Below are 16,862 nucleotides of genomic sequence, written 5' to 3'. Positions count from 1 at the left end.
CAGCTCTTATGAAATACCTTCATGCAGAAAAAACTAAAGAGAAAAAGAAGTTCAAAGCTTGTCTGACTGCTTCTTCCATCCTATGAGAGCAAGAGAGATCAACAGTATTAGAAGGAACTGATTTCTGTATGAGTCTCTCCGAGGTATGGCAGCAGTCAGCATGCATTAGAAATTCAGGCATGCCCTGCTCCAATTCATGCTCTTACTTTGACACAATACCACCATTGTAGATAAGGTCACACTTTACTCCCTGAAGTGCACAAAATTAAAAAGTACTTAACAAGTCTGCACTGAAACTTAGGCTTTTAAAAAGTACTTAACAAATCTGTACTGAAACCTATGCTTACCCATGGAGGCTCCTTCTGCATGCCAGCTGCAAACATTGCAGTGTAACTTGTTCTTAAAAGGAAAATCTTGTTCTTGAGGCTGAAGCAACTGAGTAATAATTAATCTGTGACTATCAATCATACCAGTTATGTACTACTGCTGACATGTAAATTTTCTCTGAAACAATGGGTTGAAAAGTGGATTTGCCCACTGCCACCAAAAAGAGCAAAATCCTAACTTTGTGTTGCAAATCTGCACACATTTCTCCTTGAGCTCCTTAGCTGGGCTAAGGAACACCTCCATAATGAAAAGAATTTCTTAAAAAAACCTACCCTCTCAATGAGATAAAGAGAAACCAAGTAACCAAAGTGCTCAGAAACACATGCAAATTCTGATATAGAAATTCTGATATAGAAATATAGAAAGCAGGTGCATCTTTTGACATTCTGGATGCTACAATGATCCTTTTTTCAAAGAAAGCTAGATGCTTTCTAGAATGGAGATAGAATTGAGTAATCATTTGTGCTTTTTCATGAAAAATACTTTAGAAGTCACTGCTGTTGCCATAATATGCCAAACAAATGTACACATTGCCACGGCATGCCTCACACACATCCTAAGGATGAAAACTTCACAGCATTGCACAAAACACTGCGAGGAAGGGAAACCCTTGTGCATGCAAGACACATGCCAGAGTGACTCTGCTCTTTTTCTGACTCTGTAGGAGTGGGATCCAGTCTATTACCCATGCTCAAGAAAGATTTACACAGATGGGAACACAACAGGTAGTGAGAAAATGTAAAAACTGTAAAATATAAAAACTCTCACAAAAGGTTTCAGGAGGTGCATTTGTTTAGCTTAGAAAATTGCAGACTGGGCAAAAGATGGGGGGAGCATCAGTTTGAACAACTGCCTCCAGGAACCTTTGATCCTTCACCAGGGCTCAGAGAAGCATTTAAAAAAAAAAAATTGGACCAGCCCAGTCCTAGGATATTTTTTCTTTTTTCAATACAATAAAAGTTGCTAAAGATGAGGTAAAACTAGCTGTTCATACACACAACCAGATACAGAAATCCAGCACTGGGCAGACCTACAGTAAAAAAAATGAAAGGTGATTAGTTCTCAACAACCTTCATTTTAATATTACCCAGCAAAAGAGGCAGGAAAGAATAATGAGAGGAATAGAATTTAATGTCCTACTTTTAAAGTTTCATGTGAAATAACTTCTCAGAGTATAATTTTTTTTGGAGGATGTTCAATCATTTCTCAATGCACTTAAATTTCCATTGTATAGATAAAGATTTCTGGTCTAATAGAAAATTAAATGATACATCAGTTCAGTTCTTACAGCATGCAAGTTAATTAAAATGGAACTGCTAACAATTGCCATTAATAATTGGGTATATTTATGTGATTCAGAATTGTAAAATGACAGTGAATACGCTCCATATCCAATTCATGCTCATTGCATTAAAAGGCTTTCATAATTTTGTCTTGATGGCATCGCTCCATCCCAGTCTCTGTCATTTGGACTGTGCAGTAAATGTGTTCAGACCATTTCTGCAATAGGTTTCAGCTGAAGCTACGTTTAGTTCCTCCACTGCTGGAATCTCTCTCACATTCTTTATTTCCTCTCCTCTTCCCTTTCCCTGGAAGGTTTGCTTGAGTTAGTTTTTCCTCTGTTTTTTGCAGCTTACATGTTAGCTCGTCCTTTTTTTGTTTCATCCTTTCAGCTGGAGAGGGGTCACGGTTTGTTTTTTGTTTTCTTTTTGTAATAAGGCATTTCAGTCAAGTCTGTGCTTTTGTTCTCTGGCATTTCTGTGTGGCCTTGGCAGTTGCTAGAAACTGAACTGAGCCATCATGCCGGAGCCAGAGCCAGAGCCACGGGGAACATTCTGCCAAGCATCAGCACCACACAGCCTGCAAATCCCCTAAGATGCTTTCATGGACAAAGGAAGGAAAGCAGAAGCACAGGGATTTTTTCTTCTCATTTATACACCAATATGCTTTTGAACTGCCTTGTCTCCAGTCACACAGCACAATGGATTTGGGATTTTTAAGGTTATGAGTTACAACTAGAAAACAAATAGCTAGTGATCCTAAAATGTTTCCCACATTCCTATTTGTGCAATTGTAAGACCAGGGATGAACAGGAGACAGATTTTTATCAGCCATGCAGGTAAGGCATTGAGTTGCTACAGACAAAACTTTTTTTCTCAGTCTTAAATGCCATCATTTGTACACACAGATAAGCATACAGGAAAATCATGCTTATAAGGACATTGATGTATGGACTGACAAGGATGGTAAGTTGTTGTAGTGTGTTTTTACACTTTGTAATGCTTTGAAGTAGTTTTGTTTTTGTATCCCCATATTTTTCCCAAATGGTTTATCCCAGATTGTACCCCCTTCCTTTTACCTATGTAATCCCTCTCCCTTGCTGAGATCATCCCCAAATCCCCACCCTGGCGCTCTGTCAATCACTCTGCATCCCATCCCCTCCATCTATAAGCTTCGGTCTAGGACGTCAAGTGATTAGCCAAAGGCTTGAGGTCAGCCCCCAAGCATTACACCCTAGGCTGTCCTAAATGTATATCCCCCAGTATCCATCCCTTAGGGTCACCAACTGGTTAGTAAAATGTTATCTTCTTTTGGTTTCCACCTCCCTTTAAATGTAACCTTGGCACATCTCCCCGGGCTCTCAGCAGGAGGCCCCCTGAGGTGTAGGAACTCCCCAGAGCTCCTGAATAAAACCTTGGATTAACCCCTGCTAAGAGTCGGCCCTTTCTTCCACCGATGGAAGCGTCTCTTCTGCTGCAAAGGTGACTGGCCTGGCTGCCCTCAGCACCCTCGGGGCACGAGAGAGTGCTCCCCTGCTGTCCGCCGTGTTGGGGTTGCTCCACGCCATCTGCCGACTCGGGGCTGGCTGGGGGTTCCTGAGAGGCTCCCAGAGGGACAGAGACAACTGGTAATATTAAAGGCTGTTTCGTTTCAGAATTAAACAAATCTGACAAAAGCATAGGATGCTATCTCTAAGTCATCATACATACTTAGTTCTTGAAATGTCATTGTAACTCCCTATGGGTACTGCAGTCCTTGCAGAGAGCAGATGAGGTGTAGAAGCATAGAGAATACAGCCTCCTAGAGCCCAGCAGCTATATTGACCAATATTCTTTGGTAATTCTAAAAGCCTACAACTTTTCCCAGGCACATGAGTTCCTGCAAGACTTGCTGTTGAGGTAGTAGCTGATATCCTGGCTGCTGCAGCCTTGATCGCCTGCCCTGGAGACAGGCTGTCACCCAGGTATACACTTCAGCCTTCATGGAGCCTCGGAGGGGTAAGCCAGAGTGGGACAGCCAAACTCCCAGGGGTTCTGGGAGCTGCCCTGCATGCTCACCATGACATGAAACTCTTTTTGCCAAAAGCAGAAAGAGGGAAAGTGTAGCACTATAAAGACAATTGTATGTTCAATATCATCACCTGTGAACAATGACTGTGAAGATGGTGTTAGGACAATGCTTACAGAAACAGCAACAACAGAAGTACCTTGTACTATCAGTTTATGTAATACTCGCCCCGACATCTGATTTAATGCCTTAAATATGAAAATGGATATAACTCTTAGAAGACATTAGCAGTATTCATTTATGTTACTTTTGTTTGAGCAGCACTTAGAGCCAGTTTTAGTGCACTGCTTACATACTCAGATAACCCTAGGGCCATCAATGTCTATGGATCAAATATATAAAAATGAGCCACTTCTCCTGTCAACTGATACACAGTAATTTTAGAACTATTTATCCTTTGTGTGAGCCAGAAAAAAGAAAAAAGTCAAAGGTAAAGAAGTCAAGCACTGCCAAAAACCTCACTGAAGAAACACGGGACTCTTACTCAGTGTGACATTGATCCTGATAAAAGAATTTGAACAGTCCAGCTGTGCAGCACTTGGTCTGTGCAGGGTGGGGTTATATTGCTTTTGTACAACAGATGTGTGACACTTGCTGGGCTCAGATTGACTCATTAAGGGTATAAGGATGACACATTTTAAAAAAGGGAATATAACTGAAAGAGAAGTTAGTGAGCTCTTAGGCTTTCTTCTTTTTTCAAATGTGCCACTTGACTTTATGTGCGACATTTTCATGTCAGTGCTGTAAAAATCCATGAGTTTGGGGCTGAGAAAGGAGTACTCTCAGGTTCTACAGCTTAGCACTGCTGCACTGAGTGAGAAAATTCCTCATTAAATTATTGAAGTTCATGTAACAGCAAGTGAAATGAAGATTAAATAATTCCCTTTTGACTGAGTAAAACAACTTTTTTTTTTGCACCACCTTGACTATAGAACTCATGAAATCTAAAAAAAATGATGATGTCTGATATTATATGATTGATTTAATGCAAAATGTGTTTTCAAAGATACTGGAAGCTGTGATACCTGCACAACATATTCATGCTGGATCACAGCTTGTAAATTCATGAGCACTTCCTAAGAAAACACCTTGTGGCAAATTCACATATATTGTTTTAGGCAGCAGGACTTCAAATTCATATTACAAATACATTCTGTCTTAGAAAAAGCATGGGATGTGTATTACGGTTTTCAACTTGTACCAGACTTTCTAGTATATGCAAAAGAGTAAGAACAAAACCTAATTGAATACTTTCCTCTTTTCCACAGTGGAAAAGAGTGCAGTTACGTCACTCAAACACAGAACTGACAGTCTCACTAACCTTAATCTATCCGTATTTGCTGTTACATTGCTCTACTGCACATATTTCAAATGTTACAAGGCAGAACAGATTATTGAGGGTATGTAGACCTGCCAGTTACAAGGACATAGATAGGCACAAACACACATAGGCGATAAGGCCATGACAAGTGTAGAAAAAAAACTGCTTTTTTTTTTTTCATAATGTCCTTATTTTCTATCATAAACAGATTTTTTCAAGAAATGTAAATGTCAGATTTTAAATAAATATGTTTGCAAAAAAAAAGAGGAGCTGCGAAGAGGCTGTTTATGAGACATCTGCTTTCACACCACATGCTTTTACTAGCTAGATATCAAAATACTAGAGCCAAATTTGTCTGTCTACTTCATTGTTTACTCTTTCTCAGACTGGCATAGGCAAGCAGATATAAAGTATTTCCAAATGGAAGCAGAGAGGGTACTAAATGACAGTGTTGGCACAGCCTTTGCTGTGTATAATCAGCAAGGTTTCAAGAGCTGAGTGATTCTTACAAAGCAGTAACATTACAGTCTGCTTCCCTCTTTCAGCTTCTCACAGCCATTGACCTTCAAGGTTTTTCAAGGTCCTTGCAAGTGCCAACAAATTAATTAAAACTGCACAGGAATGTGACAATCTCAGGAAAAACTAGAGAAGGAGGGCTGAAAGTTCTCTTCCTGTTATTTTAGAGAAAGTATGTTTTAGACAAAAAAGAAAATCTTTGGTCTTCATGTCCTTCCTAAGAACTTAGTAAATGCTTTTAAGGCACAGATTTCACACCATTGGTATGATTTTGATTTACTGTTAAAAATACTTGGGATTATGCAGAGTTTATATTAATATTGCTGTGAAAAGAATGAATACCTGAATCAAAAGCTCCCCCTCTTAGACCCTCTCGATTGAGTTAAGGATTGTCCAGCTCGCTAGAGAAATTACACATCTCCTGATCCCAGTCCTCCAAGGACACCCATGTATAAATGTGAAAGATGGTGAAGGAAGATCACAGTAGGAGTCATAGCAATCTGATCCAGCCTGACTTCTACTGATAAATTCCTTACCTCTCACTACACATTAATCTCATAAAGAGTGGGCAGCAGGATCAAAAAGAACAAACTTTAACAACAAAGGAATTCATTACTGCAAAGAAGTAGCAAACAGTATGACACATATAAATTAGAGTTTTTTTGAACATCTGTAACTAATAGCTTATGAAGAAGAATTAAGGATTGCTAGTACCAGAGAAATGTATTTTAGAAATCTCACCATGAGGTAATTTGCCTTTCTAAATAGAAATTCTGGAGAATAGTAGAGGTTCCTATGTTTAGAAGTCTATTGTCCAGTCTTGACCACTGGGAATATGCAGACTTGTGCCTGATTTTACCAAATGTTTTGGTCAAAGTTTCAACTTCAGCCTCTGGTTTCAAATATGAAAGTTAATTTTCTGACAGCCCCAAGAACATACACAAAAAATCAGAAAAGGCTAGAACTCACAGTACAGATATTCCTATGGTTTTTAAAAAGTAGCACAATACACTGGAAGAGTGAAACCTTCTTTATATATCTTAATGAACTGAGAGGAAAGAGCCTTCTGCCCACGACCTATCCATGGCGTGAAGCTGCTGTAGTCGTTGGGGGCAAAAGCTACAGCAATTTTTCACTGCAACTAAGGAAGTAATTTCCTCTCACGTCTCTCCTTGTGTTTTCATTTCTTCTGCACAAAACAAACTGTCAAAGCAAGGTTTGCTACAGCTCTGCTCTTCTCAAAGGTCTGAATGCAGAACATCTTTGATCACAGCTGGCTGTTTGCTCAGCCCTTGCTCTGCAATGATGCTCAGATATTGGCTTCTCTTTTGTGGTCTCTCCCTCCCCTCATCCATCAATGGAGAAATTGTATTTGTCTGCTACTGGTACTCAGTGATGACAGCACCTACAGAATATATAGAGCAGCTGAGCAAGAGCAGTTGTTTTAAAAGGAAAGTATCCAGGCTTTGCTTTTCACATTTCACGTGTGAGCAAACGTAACTCCATCTGCACACAACTGTCCTTGTAAGGACAGCAGGAATTATACCAGTAGATATGCAAAAAAACCCAAGCAGTGACTTCAGACCTCCTTTTTACTAAGGTGATTCTCTGAATCTAAAATCTTCTGCAACATGCAGTAATGAGAGCTACATACTTTTTTACTCATTCTTGTCCTCATTGTGCATACATCATGTTCCCTCTACACACAAAATTGAAATGAGTTACAAAAGCAACAGTGATAGTTCTAAGACATGACAGTTTCTCATTTTAAAGGATAGTTCAGGGACTTTTTCAACCTCTGTGAACTTCCTTAATAACACTACTTAACATCAGGTTTACTCTCATTTAATAATTTTAATTTCCCTCAATCTAAAATGTTAGATTCATTTAAACTTGATCTATTCCTCACCTCCCCCCAGGCAGCAGGTGGAGGCTCCACAGGAGGGTAATATTTGGGGACATCCCAAGCCACTGCAGCCATGAACCACTTGAAATCTTTACACTTGAGGTGCTTGCGCAGCTCCTTCTGGGCAGAGATGTCACCAGTGGAGAGATGTCTGTACTCAGGCCGTCGCTGGTAAATGTACTCTGCAAACTCATCCATCCACGTCTCGGCCACTCGCTTCAGGTTCTGCATGGCACAAAAAAGAGTAACCATTAATTTCTTCATGTTTTGAATGAATGATATTCATAACTGGGAAAATTTTAAACAAAACAAGAAATCAGCATTCCACACAATTTCTAAGCTTAGCTGGTCATATTGCTCAGTTGAGCAAACACTACAGAGTACTAAGTACCCTTCTTTCCTGCTGGCTCTGGGAGAGACAGCCTTCTGTCTGTTGAACATCTTATTTTCCTTCACATTCTTTATGCACATTCTTCATATGGGTTTTTGATTAATGATGGATTTTGAACAAAAAATTCCTTTCTGCTGCTTACATTGGTCCCTGTTTATTCAGACCTGCTAATGTGGAAGAACTGTTCAATCTTCCTTCTTATGTATTTCGCTCTGCATTTGAAAGGCATCTGAATTTCAATCTGTCACAATACTGCTTAGTCACCAAGCAATTCCTACCTAAGTTTTAGGGTGAGGTCTAACAAGTGAATGTTTGGGGACAAGCAGCCCTGAAGAGTTGATTTGAAGAAAAAGACCTCCTGGGATAGGAGCCACAACAACCTGTGGCTTTCTGCACTCACTCATCCTATGAACATATCTAAGACTATTTAGGTTCCATGAAACCCAGTTCTGGCTGTGTTCCACAAAGTTCATTTTTGTTGACATTTTATAGGAAACAGAATTACCTATTTTGCTGCATAGGAATTTATTCAAATTACAATTAATTAAATTAGCTGTCTCAAATTATAAAATAAAACAATTACCATTGCAAAGAAAAGTTCTGGGTAGACTGAAAAGATATATATTATTGTTATTTACCACCAAGAAGGGGCATTTTTTTCTGTATTTTTGTTTGATTTTAAAATTCCTCCTGTAACTCAATCCACACAAATTTATATGCAGATGTTGTAGTGGAGTATGGGTTTGGTCTATTCTATATTGCCACAGCTGCCCAATAACCTTTTATCCCACCAACAAAGCAACATCTCTCTGGATGACATTGAGACACTATGGTGTTATTGCTTTGATTGTAAAAACGAGATAATCAAGTCTTGTAATATTCTTTTTATAGAACACTAACTACAAAATGCTGAGATTCACTCTGCAATAAGCTGGAGGACAACATACATCTGATTAGCATCAACATAAGGTAATGTTTCTTTTCAGAACATTCTCTGCATCTAAGTAAGCTGGATTCATACTCTGATTTGCCTTCAAGATTCACTGGAAAATTCTTTTCCTGAATTTTATTAATCTATGTAAACTAAATGTCTCTGAACTAATAAGGCTTATCTGAATACAAAGACAGCAAGATACAGAACAAAGGAAGTAGTTTTAGCTGACACTGCAAGATAAGTTTCTGTGTACTTTGTCTCTGTGAAGCAAGTACGTTAAACCTGCAGGGATAAAGCAAGTAACATTAAAGCAGTGTAAGAATTCACAACACTCATATCCTTATTCAAAAATGGCTAGTGCCCCACATAAGTTTGACTTGTGCTGTGATTTCAGGAAGACCTAAATAACTTTACAGAAATTAGAATTCAAGAATAGGAACTGGGTAGGACAACGAAAACCAGAAAAAAATCAAGAACGTTGTCTAAATGACAGTCTCACCTTTCTAGCAGAAAACCCATAACACAGAAATTTTCTGACACATAAAAATATTATGTGATGAGATTTTGTACATGAAAAATATTAGAAAAAAATATTATTAGGAACATTAAACAAAAAGACAAAATAATGAAAATATATGTGATTTCTAGCGTAACTTTCACTGCAATGCTGCATACCCCATTTGCTACAATGCAAATGCAGTTTAGGACTGTTCTATAAAATAGCTTTTTGTAATCACTTCATCTGATAGGATTTATAAACTATACCATAAAAAGAGCCATACCGTGAACGTACAGTATAAATTAAAAAGTTCTCTTAGGAAAGAAAAATTCAAGGTAAGACTTGCATCACCGATACTAAGAGTAGTCTCTGATGGACTTTCTTCTTTAGTTACTTGGCTGCACTAAAAGGACTGCATTCTGCTTTAGATGATTGTTACTGATAAAACATGAGTCCAGCAAAAATCTCTATATTGTACCTGGTCACTTACTCAAAATTTTAATTCACTGGTCAAAAACTTTTTGTTTTCCAATACCACCTTTATAACTGTTTGGGTTTCATGTATGTTTTTGTGTAAATGCACCAAACACAGTATTAAAAGAAAGAGTCAGTTCTTCCCACAATTCCCCAAGTATCAGGTAGGACACTTTGGATAAATCTATTTAAAACTTTGCCTCCCTGTTCTTCCAAGACCTTTCTTTCCATCATATGCTAAAAATCACCAGTAATGAACTAGTATGTTTATACATTGATTTCATAAGCCAAACCCTTATGAGCTCTAAATCTCCAGACTACTTATGAACATGACCAAAAAGAACACTGTGTTCTGGAGTAGTGAGAAGCTGTTTCTGGGGCAAGCACTCAGCATCTAAACAATTCTGTTTTAAAGAGGTCTGTTGACCTCAGTTAGCATGGGTTAGCATTTCTTATCCTTATTACCACTATACAAGCTCAGAAATCACCATACTTCCTTTTAACATAAATGTGTTCAGACTACTCGTAAATCTCCCCTTACTTGAATTGAATGCAGTCAAGAAGAGCTGCTGTACTGAAAGCAGGTTTGGTGCAACCTTCCACACGAAAGGCAAACACCATTTTCCTTCTTATTTAGAACACAGCATGTTCCTAGAGCAAAAATACAGGCTGTCCAAGATGAGATGGGTGAACTTGTAAGCTGAAAATTCCCATTCTGTGGCTGTCTAGCAGCATGGAAAATTGCAGAGACCCTCTTAGGATCATAACTCTTCTCTGCCAATTATGGTAGGGAGCTGCTGGGCTTTTACTCATCCTATCTGAGGAGCACAACCAAAACGAGAACCCTCACCTCTGAGCACTTTAGGCCTACCAATCAAATTACTTACTGCAAGGTAAGGATGTGATTTCAAATCCTTTACAAGTCTTCCAGAAATGTCATTCCCATAATTTGGGTGCATGTCTGACACAGCAGATGGAGGAAGGAGATTGGTCACTTCCTCCTTGCCTGACCCTTAGGTAAGGTAAGCATGTCATACAAGCACAAGTGGGAATGGTTTTGAATAGCTACCCAATCTTGACAGAGTCTAGCTGTAAAGAAGGCTTTAAGCAGTTTGACTTTGATAGGATTTTACTCTCTGTGGGTATACTGACCCAGAACTTGCAGGCCAAAGAACTTTAGGAGCATTCCAGATTAGGTTGCATTTTGTGAACATTTTACAGCATCATTTAGTTTTTATCATGAGACAGTTAAGTTTCACAATGAAACTAATCTTCAAGTAATTTAGACTCTATAGGAATTAGATTTGAATCTTCTTGATTTCTGTTACTATTTCTGTTATTTTCTCCAGAAAACTCCTTTAAAAAGTTTTTCAAATGGCATCAAATACTACTTATAGGAAGAACCAGTTTGGGGATATCTTTGTGGTAGATCACTCTTGCTTGGATTCAATCTGAAAATCTCATGTAAATGAATGTGGAAAGGAAAAAAAGAAAAATAGAATCATAGAATCATTTAGATTCAAACTGACTTCAAAGATCGTTGAGTCCAACTGTAGCCCAGTACTGCCAAGTCCACCACTAAACCATGTCCCTAAGTGCCACATCTACATGTCTTTTAAATACCTCCAGGGACGGTGACTCAACCACTTCCCCGGGCAGCCTGTTCCAATGCTTGACAACATGTTTTTACAGCTGAAAATGGCGTAGCTTAGCTTGGTTGACAAATTCATTGCAAGGCTACAGATGTCCAGATTGGTTACTCTTAATAGGAAAAAAAAACAAAGGAAAAAAAATAAATAAAAACAATTCAATGAAGATCAAATAATTATTAAGTAGTTACATGAATTGACACACAAAATAAAGAAGTCAGAGGGACTCTAAGTGGTCATCTGAGGAGGTTCTCAGGACCTATCCAAGAAGACCCATGACAATTTGTTCACTCTTTTGTCATTTTCAGTGAAAAATTTCTGTATGAGAATAAGTAAGGCCAATGGTATTTCAGCAGATGAATATTTCTATATGTTAAGTTGTAACAGCTGTTACAAAGAAACTTCGAGATGAATACAACAGTGACAGCAACCACACTGAGTCATCAGCTGTCATCAGTTGCTCATTTACACATTCTTGATATAATCTTAATCACTTACAATTTTACTCTCTGGTAAATTCTTTACCACTGGCCTTACATTTAGATAAATTTTATTTAGGTTTGTACAAACTCACACATTTAAGACTGTGATTTTGCTTTGCATTTTTAATCAATGATAGTCTGCAAGACTGTAAACTGCAATGTCATGGATACATGGACGTCATGGTTTAACCTCAGCTGACAAGTAAGCACCACACAGCCACTTACTCAGTCCTCCTTAAAGGGGTGGGAGAGAGAATCCAAAGAGTGAAAGTGATAGAACTCAAGAGTTGAGATACAGACTATTTAACAGGGAAAGGAAAAACTGTGCACACAAGCAAAGCCATTCCCCTCTCCCCACAGAAAGGCTGGTGTTCAGCTGTCTCCAGGAAAGCAGGGCTCCTTCACGCCTAATGGTGATTTGGGAGCACAAACACCATCGCTCTAAACACCCCTCCTTCCTCCTTAGCTTTATATACTGAGCCTGATGCCATATGGTCTGGAATATCCTTGTGGTCAGTTTGGATCAGCCGTCCTAGCTGTGTCTCTTCCTAGCTCCTCACCCTGCTTGCTGGGTGGGGGTGGTGGTGTGAAGAGCAGAAAAGGCCCAGTGCAAGCCCTGATGAGCAATAAGGAAAATATCTCTACATTGATAACAGTTTCCAGCACTAATCCAAAACACAGCCCCATACTAATTACTCTCAAGAAAATTAACTCTATCCCAGCCAAAGCCAGCACAGCAGACTTCAATAAAAGAACTTAAATCAACTTGACTGAAGAAAGAGAGAGACAAATGATGACTTCTGCACTTGAAAAAAGAAAATTTTTCATGGGCCATTTTGTTCAGCGAGTAGGGTATATACACCCCTGTAATCAAATGACTGTCCCTTTTTTAAGTGTGTAAGATCATCTGTCGTTTTCAAGAGATATGATATTACCCAGTGAGAAGAAAGCAGACACTGACCATGAGAATGGAATATCAGGGTGACACAGGGACATGTCAAAGGACAGGTCCATAAATATTAGCTCTAGGCAAAGTTTAACTGGATTAGTCCCTAATATGAGAGGGGTAGTTCCCCACTTTGTCACTGTGGATGGTGTGCTGGCTTGAGACGACAGCACTCCTAAGAGAGCTCCTGAGCTACACTGCAAGCCAGCACACCTCCATCCTCTAGGTGCATCTTTTCCAATTAACATTTTAGATGCAGCACTTGGACTAAGATAACACTGTAGTTTCTGTTCTTAGTTTCTCCAGATGTTCTAAAGATTTTTATCAGGTGTCACTAAAGGAGCACAATGGTTCTATTGTTTGTTTCATTTCACCTGCATAACAGGTTTTTTTCTGCTTTTGTGTCTATCTCACCACATGAAACTGACCCTGATCTCAATCAATAGACTTTACTTTTGTCAATATTAAACTACTACTGGAACTTGAAACCTGTAATGAGATCCTATTGTCCTGCATTTAATCTGAACATTTTCCAGGAAGCTGGATGTCACCAGCTGGTATTTGTCACAGGAGACAGCACATCAAAATCACTTTCAATTACGCCAATCAAATACGAATCACCACAGCATGTCTGAGGCCTGACTGTATTTTGGTTGTGAAATGTAACAGGGATCATTACTGTTTACTTGCCAAGAATAATGCAACAATCTTGGCAACAACTGACATATTAATCTCTTTTTTTCCCTAGTAAAATTCTAGTGGTATTATTTTGACCTCACCTACATCATCTTACCAATTTGAATTTTTCTATTATTGTTTTGTGAAGCACAGTATTGTTGCTAATTCAAAATGGGTGTCCTGTTTACCTCTAAAAGCAGCTGTATTTAATTTGGCTGGAAATAATATAATATACAGTTTGTTTTACACAAAATGTATTTAAAAAGTGCATTGGGATCTATTCAGTCAAGACAACTCTATGTTCCTCTGGAATATGGGTAGCATAATGCTACAATGAATCATCATAGAGAAGAGAACGAAGTGACTGGAGAAGCTCATCCAACAAATATGGATTAATATGCCAGAAGCAGCAGGGTATAAAACTCCAGAGCACTCACAAGGAGAAAAACGATACCCTCAGTTTTGTGCAAAGATCCATCCATCAGTGTCAGAACACAAAGCTTACCATTTCTGTGAATTTCTACAGCAGAAAAAGAATAAAACATTTCCTGGACACTAACCAGAGTCTTATGATGTTCAGGTTTTAATACTTTAACCTGCCTACATCAGTTGAGCCTTAGCTGGAAGGTTTCACACCTTTCCCTTTCTCCCATAACTCCCTTTTAATTTACAAAGTGCTACTGTTTGTCAATATTTCCCCTTCTTGGGTACCTTATTTTGGTTCTTTACACATAACTGTGTTTAAAACTTAACAGGGTTTCATATCAGAAATATTTACATTAAAAACTCCAAGAACAAGCAAAACCCAACCAAATAAAGAGATGTCTCCAGGCATAAAAGAAACGCATCTGCATGGAAGACAGTATTCTAACTAGATGACAAAGCTCATGTGGTATATAAATAAATCTTCTATGAGTTAGCACAGCTGGCAGAGAGGCAAGAGCCTATTTATTTTCAGACAGTAGTTTGCAAATACCTAGAGCTGAAGTAACACAGACGTCATCTGAAAACAAACAGGATTTCTATAAAAGTTTGTATCTCCACCAGGTACACAAAAATAATAATTTAAGATCCATGCATTGGAAAATCTAAACCTCTTGCTCAAATGAGGCCAACCTGCAGAGTTTGGGGGCAGGGATGTTTCTGGTCCCAGTTAGGACGCTGCCTGCCCCTAGTTTGGTGGCTGTGAGGGGGCTGTGGAACACAGAATAACACTACAAGAACATCTCCACAAATTTGCTGGCTGTTGCCATGCTTGTGTTACAGACCCATACAGACCATAGCCCATCCCAGCAGCTGAGCCTGGAAGAGGTCAGGGGTTTGACTCCAAATAGATTTATTAAGCCTCATAACTTGGGTTCCAGTGCTAGCCTATGCAGTAAATCCTGACAAGTAGCTACCACCACTTTGATATAGCTATTGTCCAAGAATATCTAGTTCTCCATCTTTGTGATCTTTTCGATAGCTAAGCTAAGCCATTGTATTCATTAACTTAAAAGCAAAACACTATTCAGATTGGAGAAAACATAAAAAAAAATTACTTTGCCTTTTTTGTATACAAGGATTAGAAGATCAAAGAATAACAGAATGGGTAATGCTAGCAGGGACCACAGGGAGTCTTTTGGTCCAGCCTCCCTGCTACAGCAGGGTCATCCCAGAGCACATGGCACAGGATTGTGTCTAGATGGTTCTTGAGCATCTCCAGTGAGGGAGAGTCCACAGCCTCCCTGGACAATCTGTTCCAGTGCTCAGTCAACTGCACAGTAAAGTTCTTCCTCGTGTTCAGTTGGAACTTCCTGTGCATCAGTTTTTACTGCCACTTGTCCTACTGCTCGACACCACTGAGCAGAGCCTGGCTCCATCCTCTGACATCCTAACTTCAGATACTGACAGGCATGGATGAGGTCTCCTCTCAGTCCTCCTTTCTCAAGGCTGAACAGGCCCAGTTCCCTCAGCCTTTCCTTATAAGAGAGATGCTCCAATTTCTTAATTAACTTTATTGCTCTCTCCAGAAGCTTCATGTCTCTCTTGTCCTGAGGAGCACAGAACAGGACACAGTGCTCCACGTGAGGAGCTGAGCAGAGGGGCAGGATCACCTACCTTGACCTGCTGGAATGATCTTCCTAATGCACCCCAGGACACCATTGGTCTCTTGGCCACCAGGACACACTGCTGGCTCATGGACAGCTGGGTGTCCACCAGGATGCCCATGTCCTTCTTCACAAGCTGCCTTCTAGTGAATTAGCCCCAGCCTGAACTGGTGCCTGGGGTTATTCCCTCTCCACATCTGCCTTTGTTGAATTTCAGCTGATTCCTCTCTGCCCATGCCTCCAACCTGCCAAGGTCCCTCTGAAGGGCTGCACAGCACTCTGGGGTATTGGCCACTCCTCCCAGCTTTGTGTCATCAGTGAACTTGCTGAGGAAGCATCTGCCCCTTCATTCAAATAATTTTGAATGAATGAATATGTTAGATAATACTGAACCCAGTGACAGGCCTTCATCTAGACCCTGTGCCAGTGACTACAACCCTCTGGGATCTGCCATTCTTCCTCATAGAGCCAGCCTTCCATCCGCTAATCTAACCAACTCTCCTTGAGTTTGCCTATGAGGATATTATGTGACACAGTATCAAAAGCCTTGTTAAAGTCAAGGATAATAATTTAAATATTTTCTTTGGTAAGTACTCTGAGATCTTAATTAATTTTAACAATTAATTTATAAATCTCTTAATGAAAAATATCACAATGGAAAATTAACTGCTGTATTTTGTAATACTCATAGTTACCACGTATTATAGCAGTGCTGTTCTAAGAAGGTGATTCTTGCTTTGTTCCTTAATAACGTGCCTGTTCTAAGCTGACGTTGCACTGGTTTACTGTGGTTGCTGAATCATAACTGACTTTTTGCCACAGTCTTTTGTGCTACAGAGGTGATTGTAAAAGTGCCAGCGGTGTTCCCTGAACAGCATGCCACAGCAATCCATTCACACTCTGGTCACGAGAAAATGTAGCCATCACCTAACTGATTGTTCTGATTCTTTAATCTGCCTGGAAAAAGAATATAAAATGTTCATGGACCACTTTAAGAAACTCCCAAATATTGTTTGCAGATGGAAAAAATAGACCAAAACAGTCATATTAAAGGAAGCCCTGACAAAACTGCAAGTGTGGCCAGATGATACAGTTACAGTAATTTTCTTTGAAGATCCCTTTTGAAGCCACACAAAAAGGGTGAGACAATGGCTCAGGTGGGAATCTGAGCCCACTTTTATCAGTTGAATTCCTAAACCCAAACTTGTGCAAGTTCCAATTCAGTGACACCATGTAATGAG

The 16,862-nt window shown here is 39.4% G+C and overlaps 1 protein-coding gene across 1 annotated transcript in view; it reads right to left on the bottom strand.

The window, feature by feature from the left end:
- Window positions 1-16,862, bottom strand: part of GALNTL6 (polypeptide N-acetylgalactosaminyltransferase like 6) — a 377,013-nt gene that overhangs the window by 12,682 nt on the left and 347,469 nt on the right. The window contains exon 9 of the mRNA XM_059845667.1: window positions 7,482-7,703. Within this exon, the coding sequence (XP_059701650.1) occupies window positions 7,482-7,703 (222 nt within the window). The remainder of the gene's footprint in view (window positions 1-7,481; window positions 7,704-16,862) is intronic.

The sequence above is a fragment of the Haemorhous mexicanus genome, chromosome 4 (assembly GCF_027477595.1).
Source record: "Haemorhous mexicanus isolate bHaeMex1 chromosome 4, bHaeMex1.pri, whole genome shotgun sequence".
NCBI classification, from domain to species: domain Eukaryota; kingdom Metazoa; phylum Chordata; class Aves; order Passeriformes; family Fringillidae; genus Haemorhous; species Haemorhous mexicanus.
Note: the sequence above shows the minus strand (reverse complement) of the source record. Positions and strands in the feature narration are given on the sequence as shown.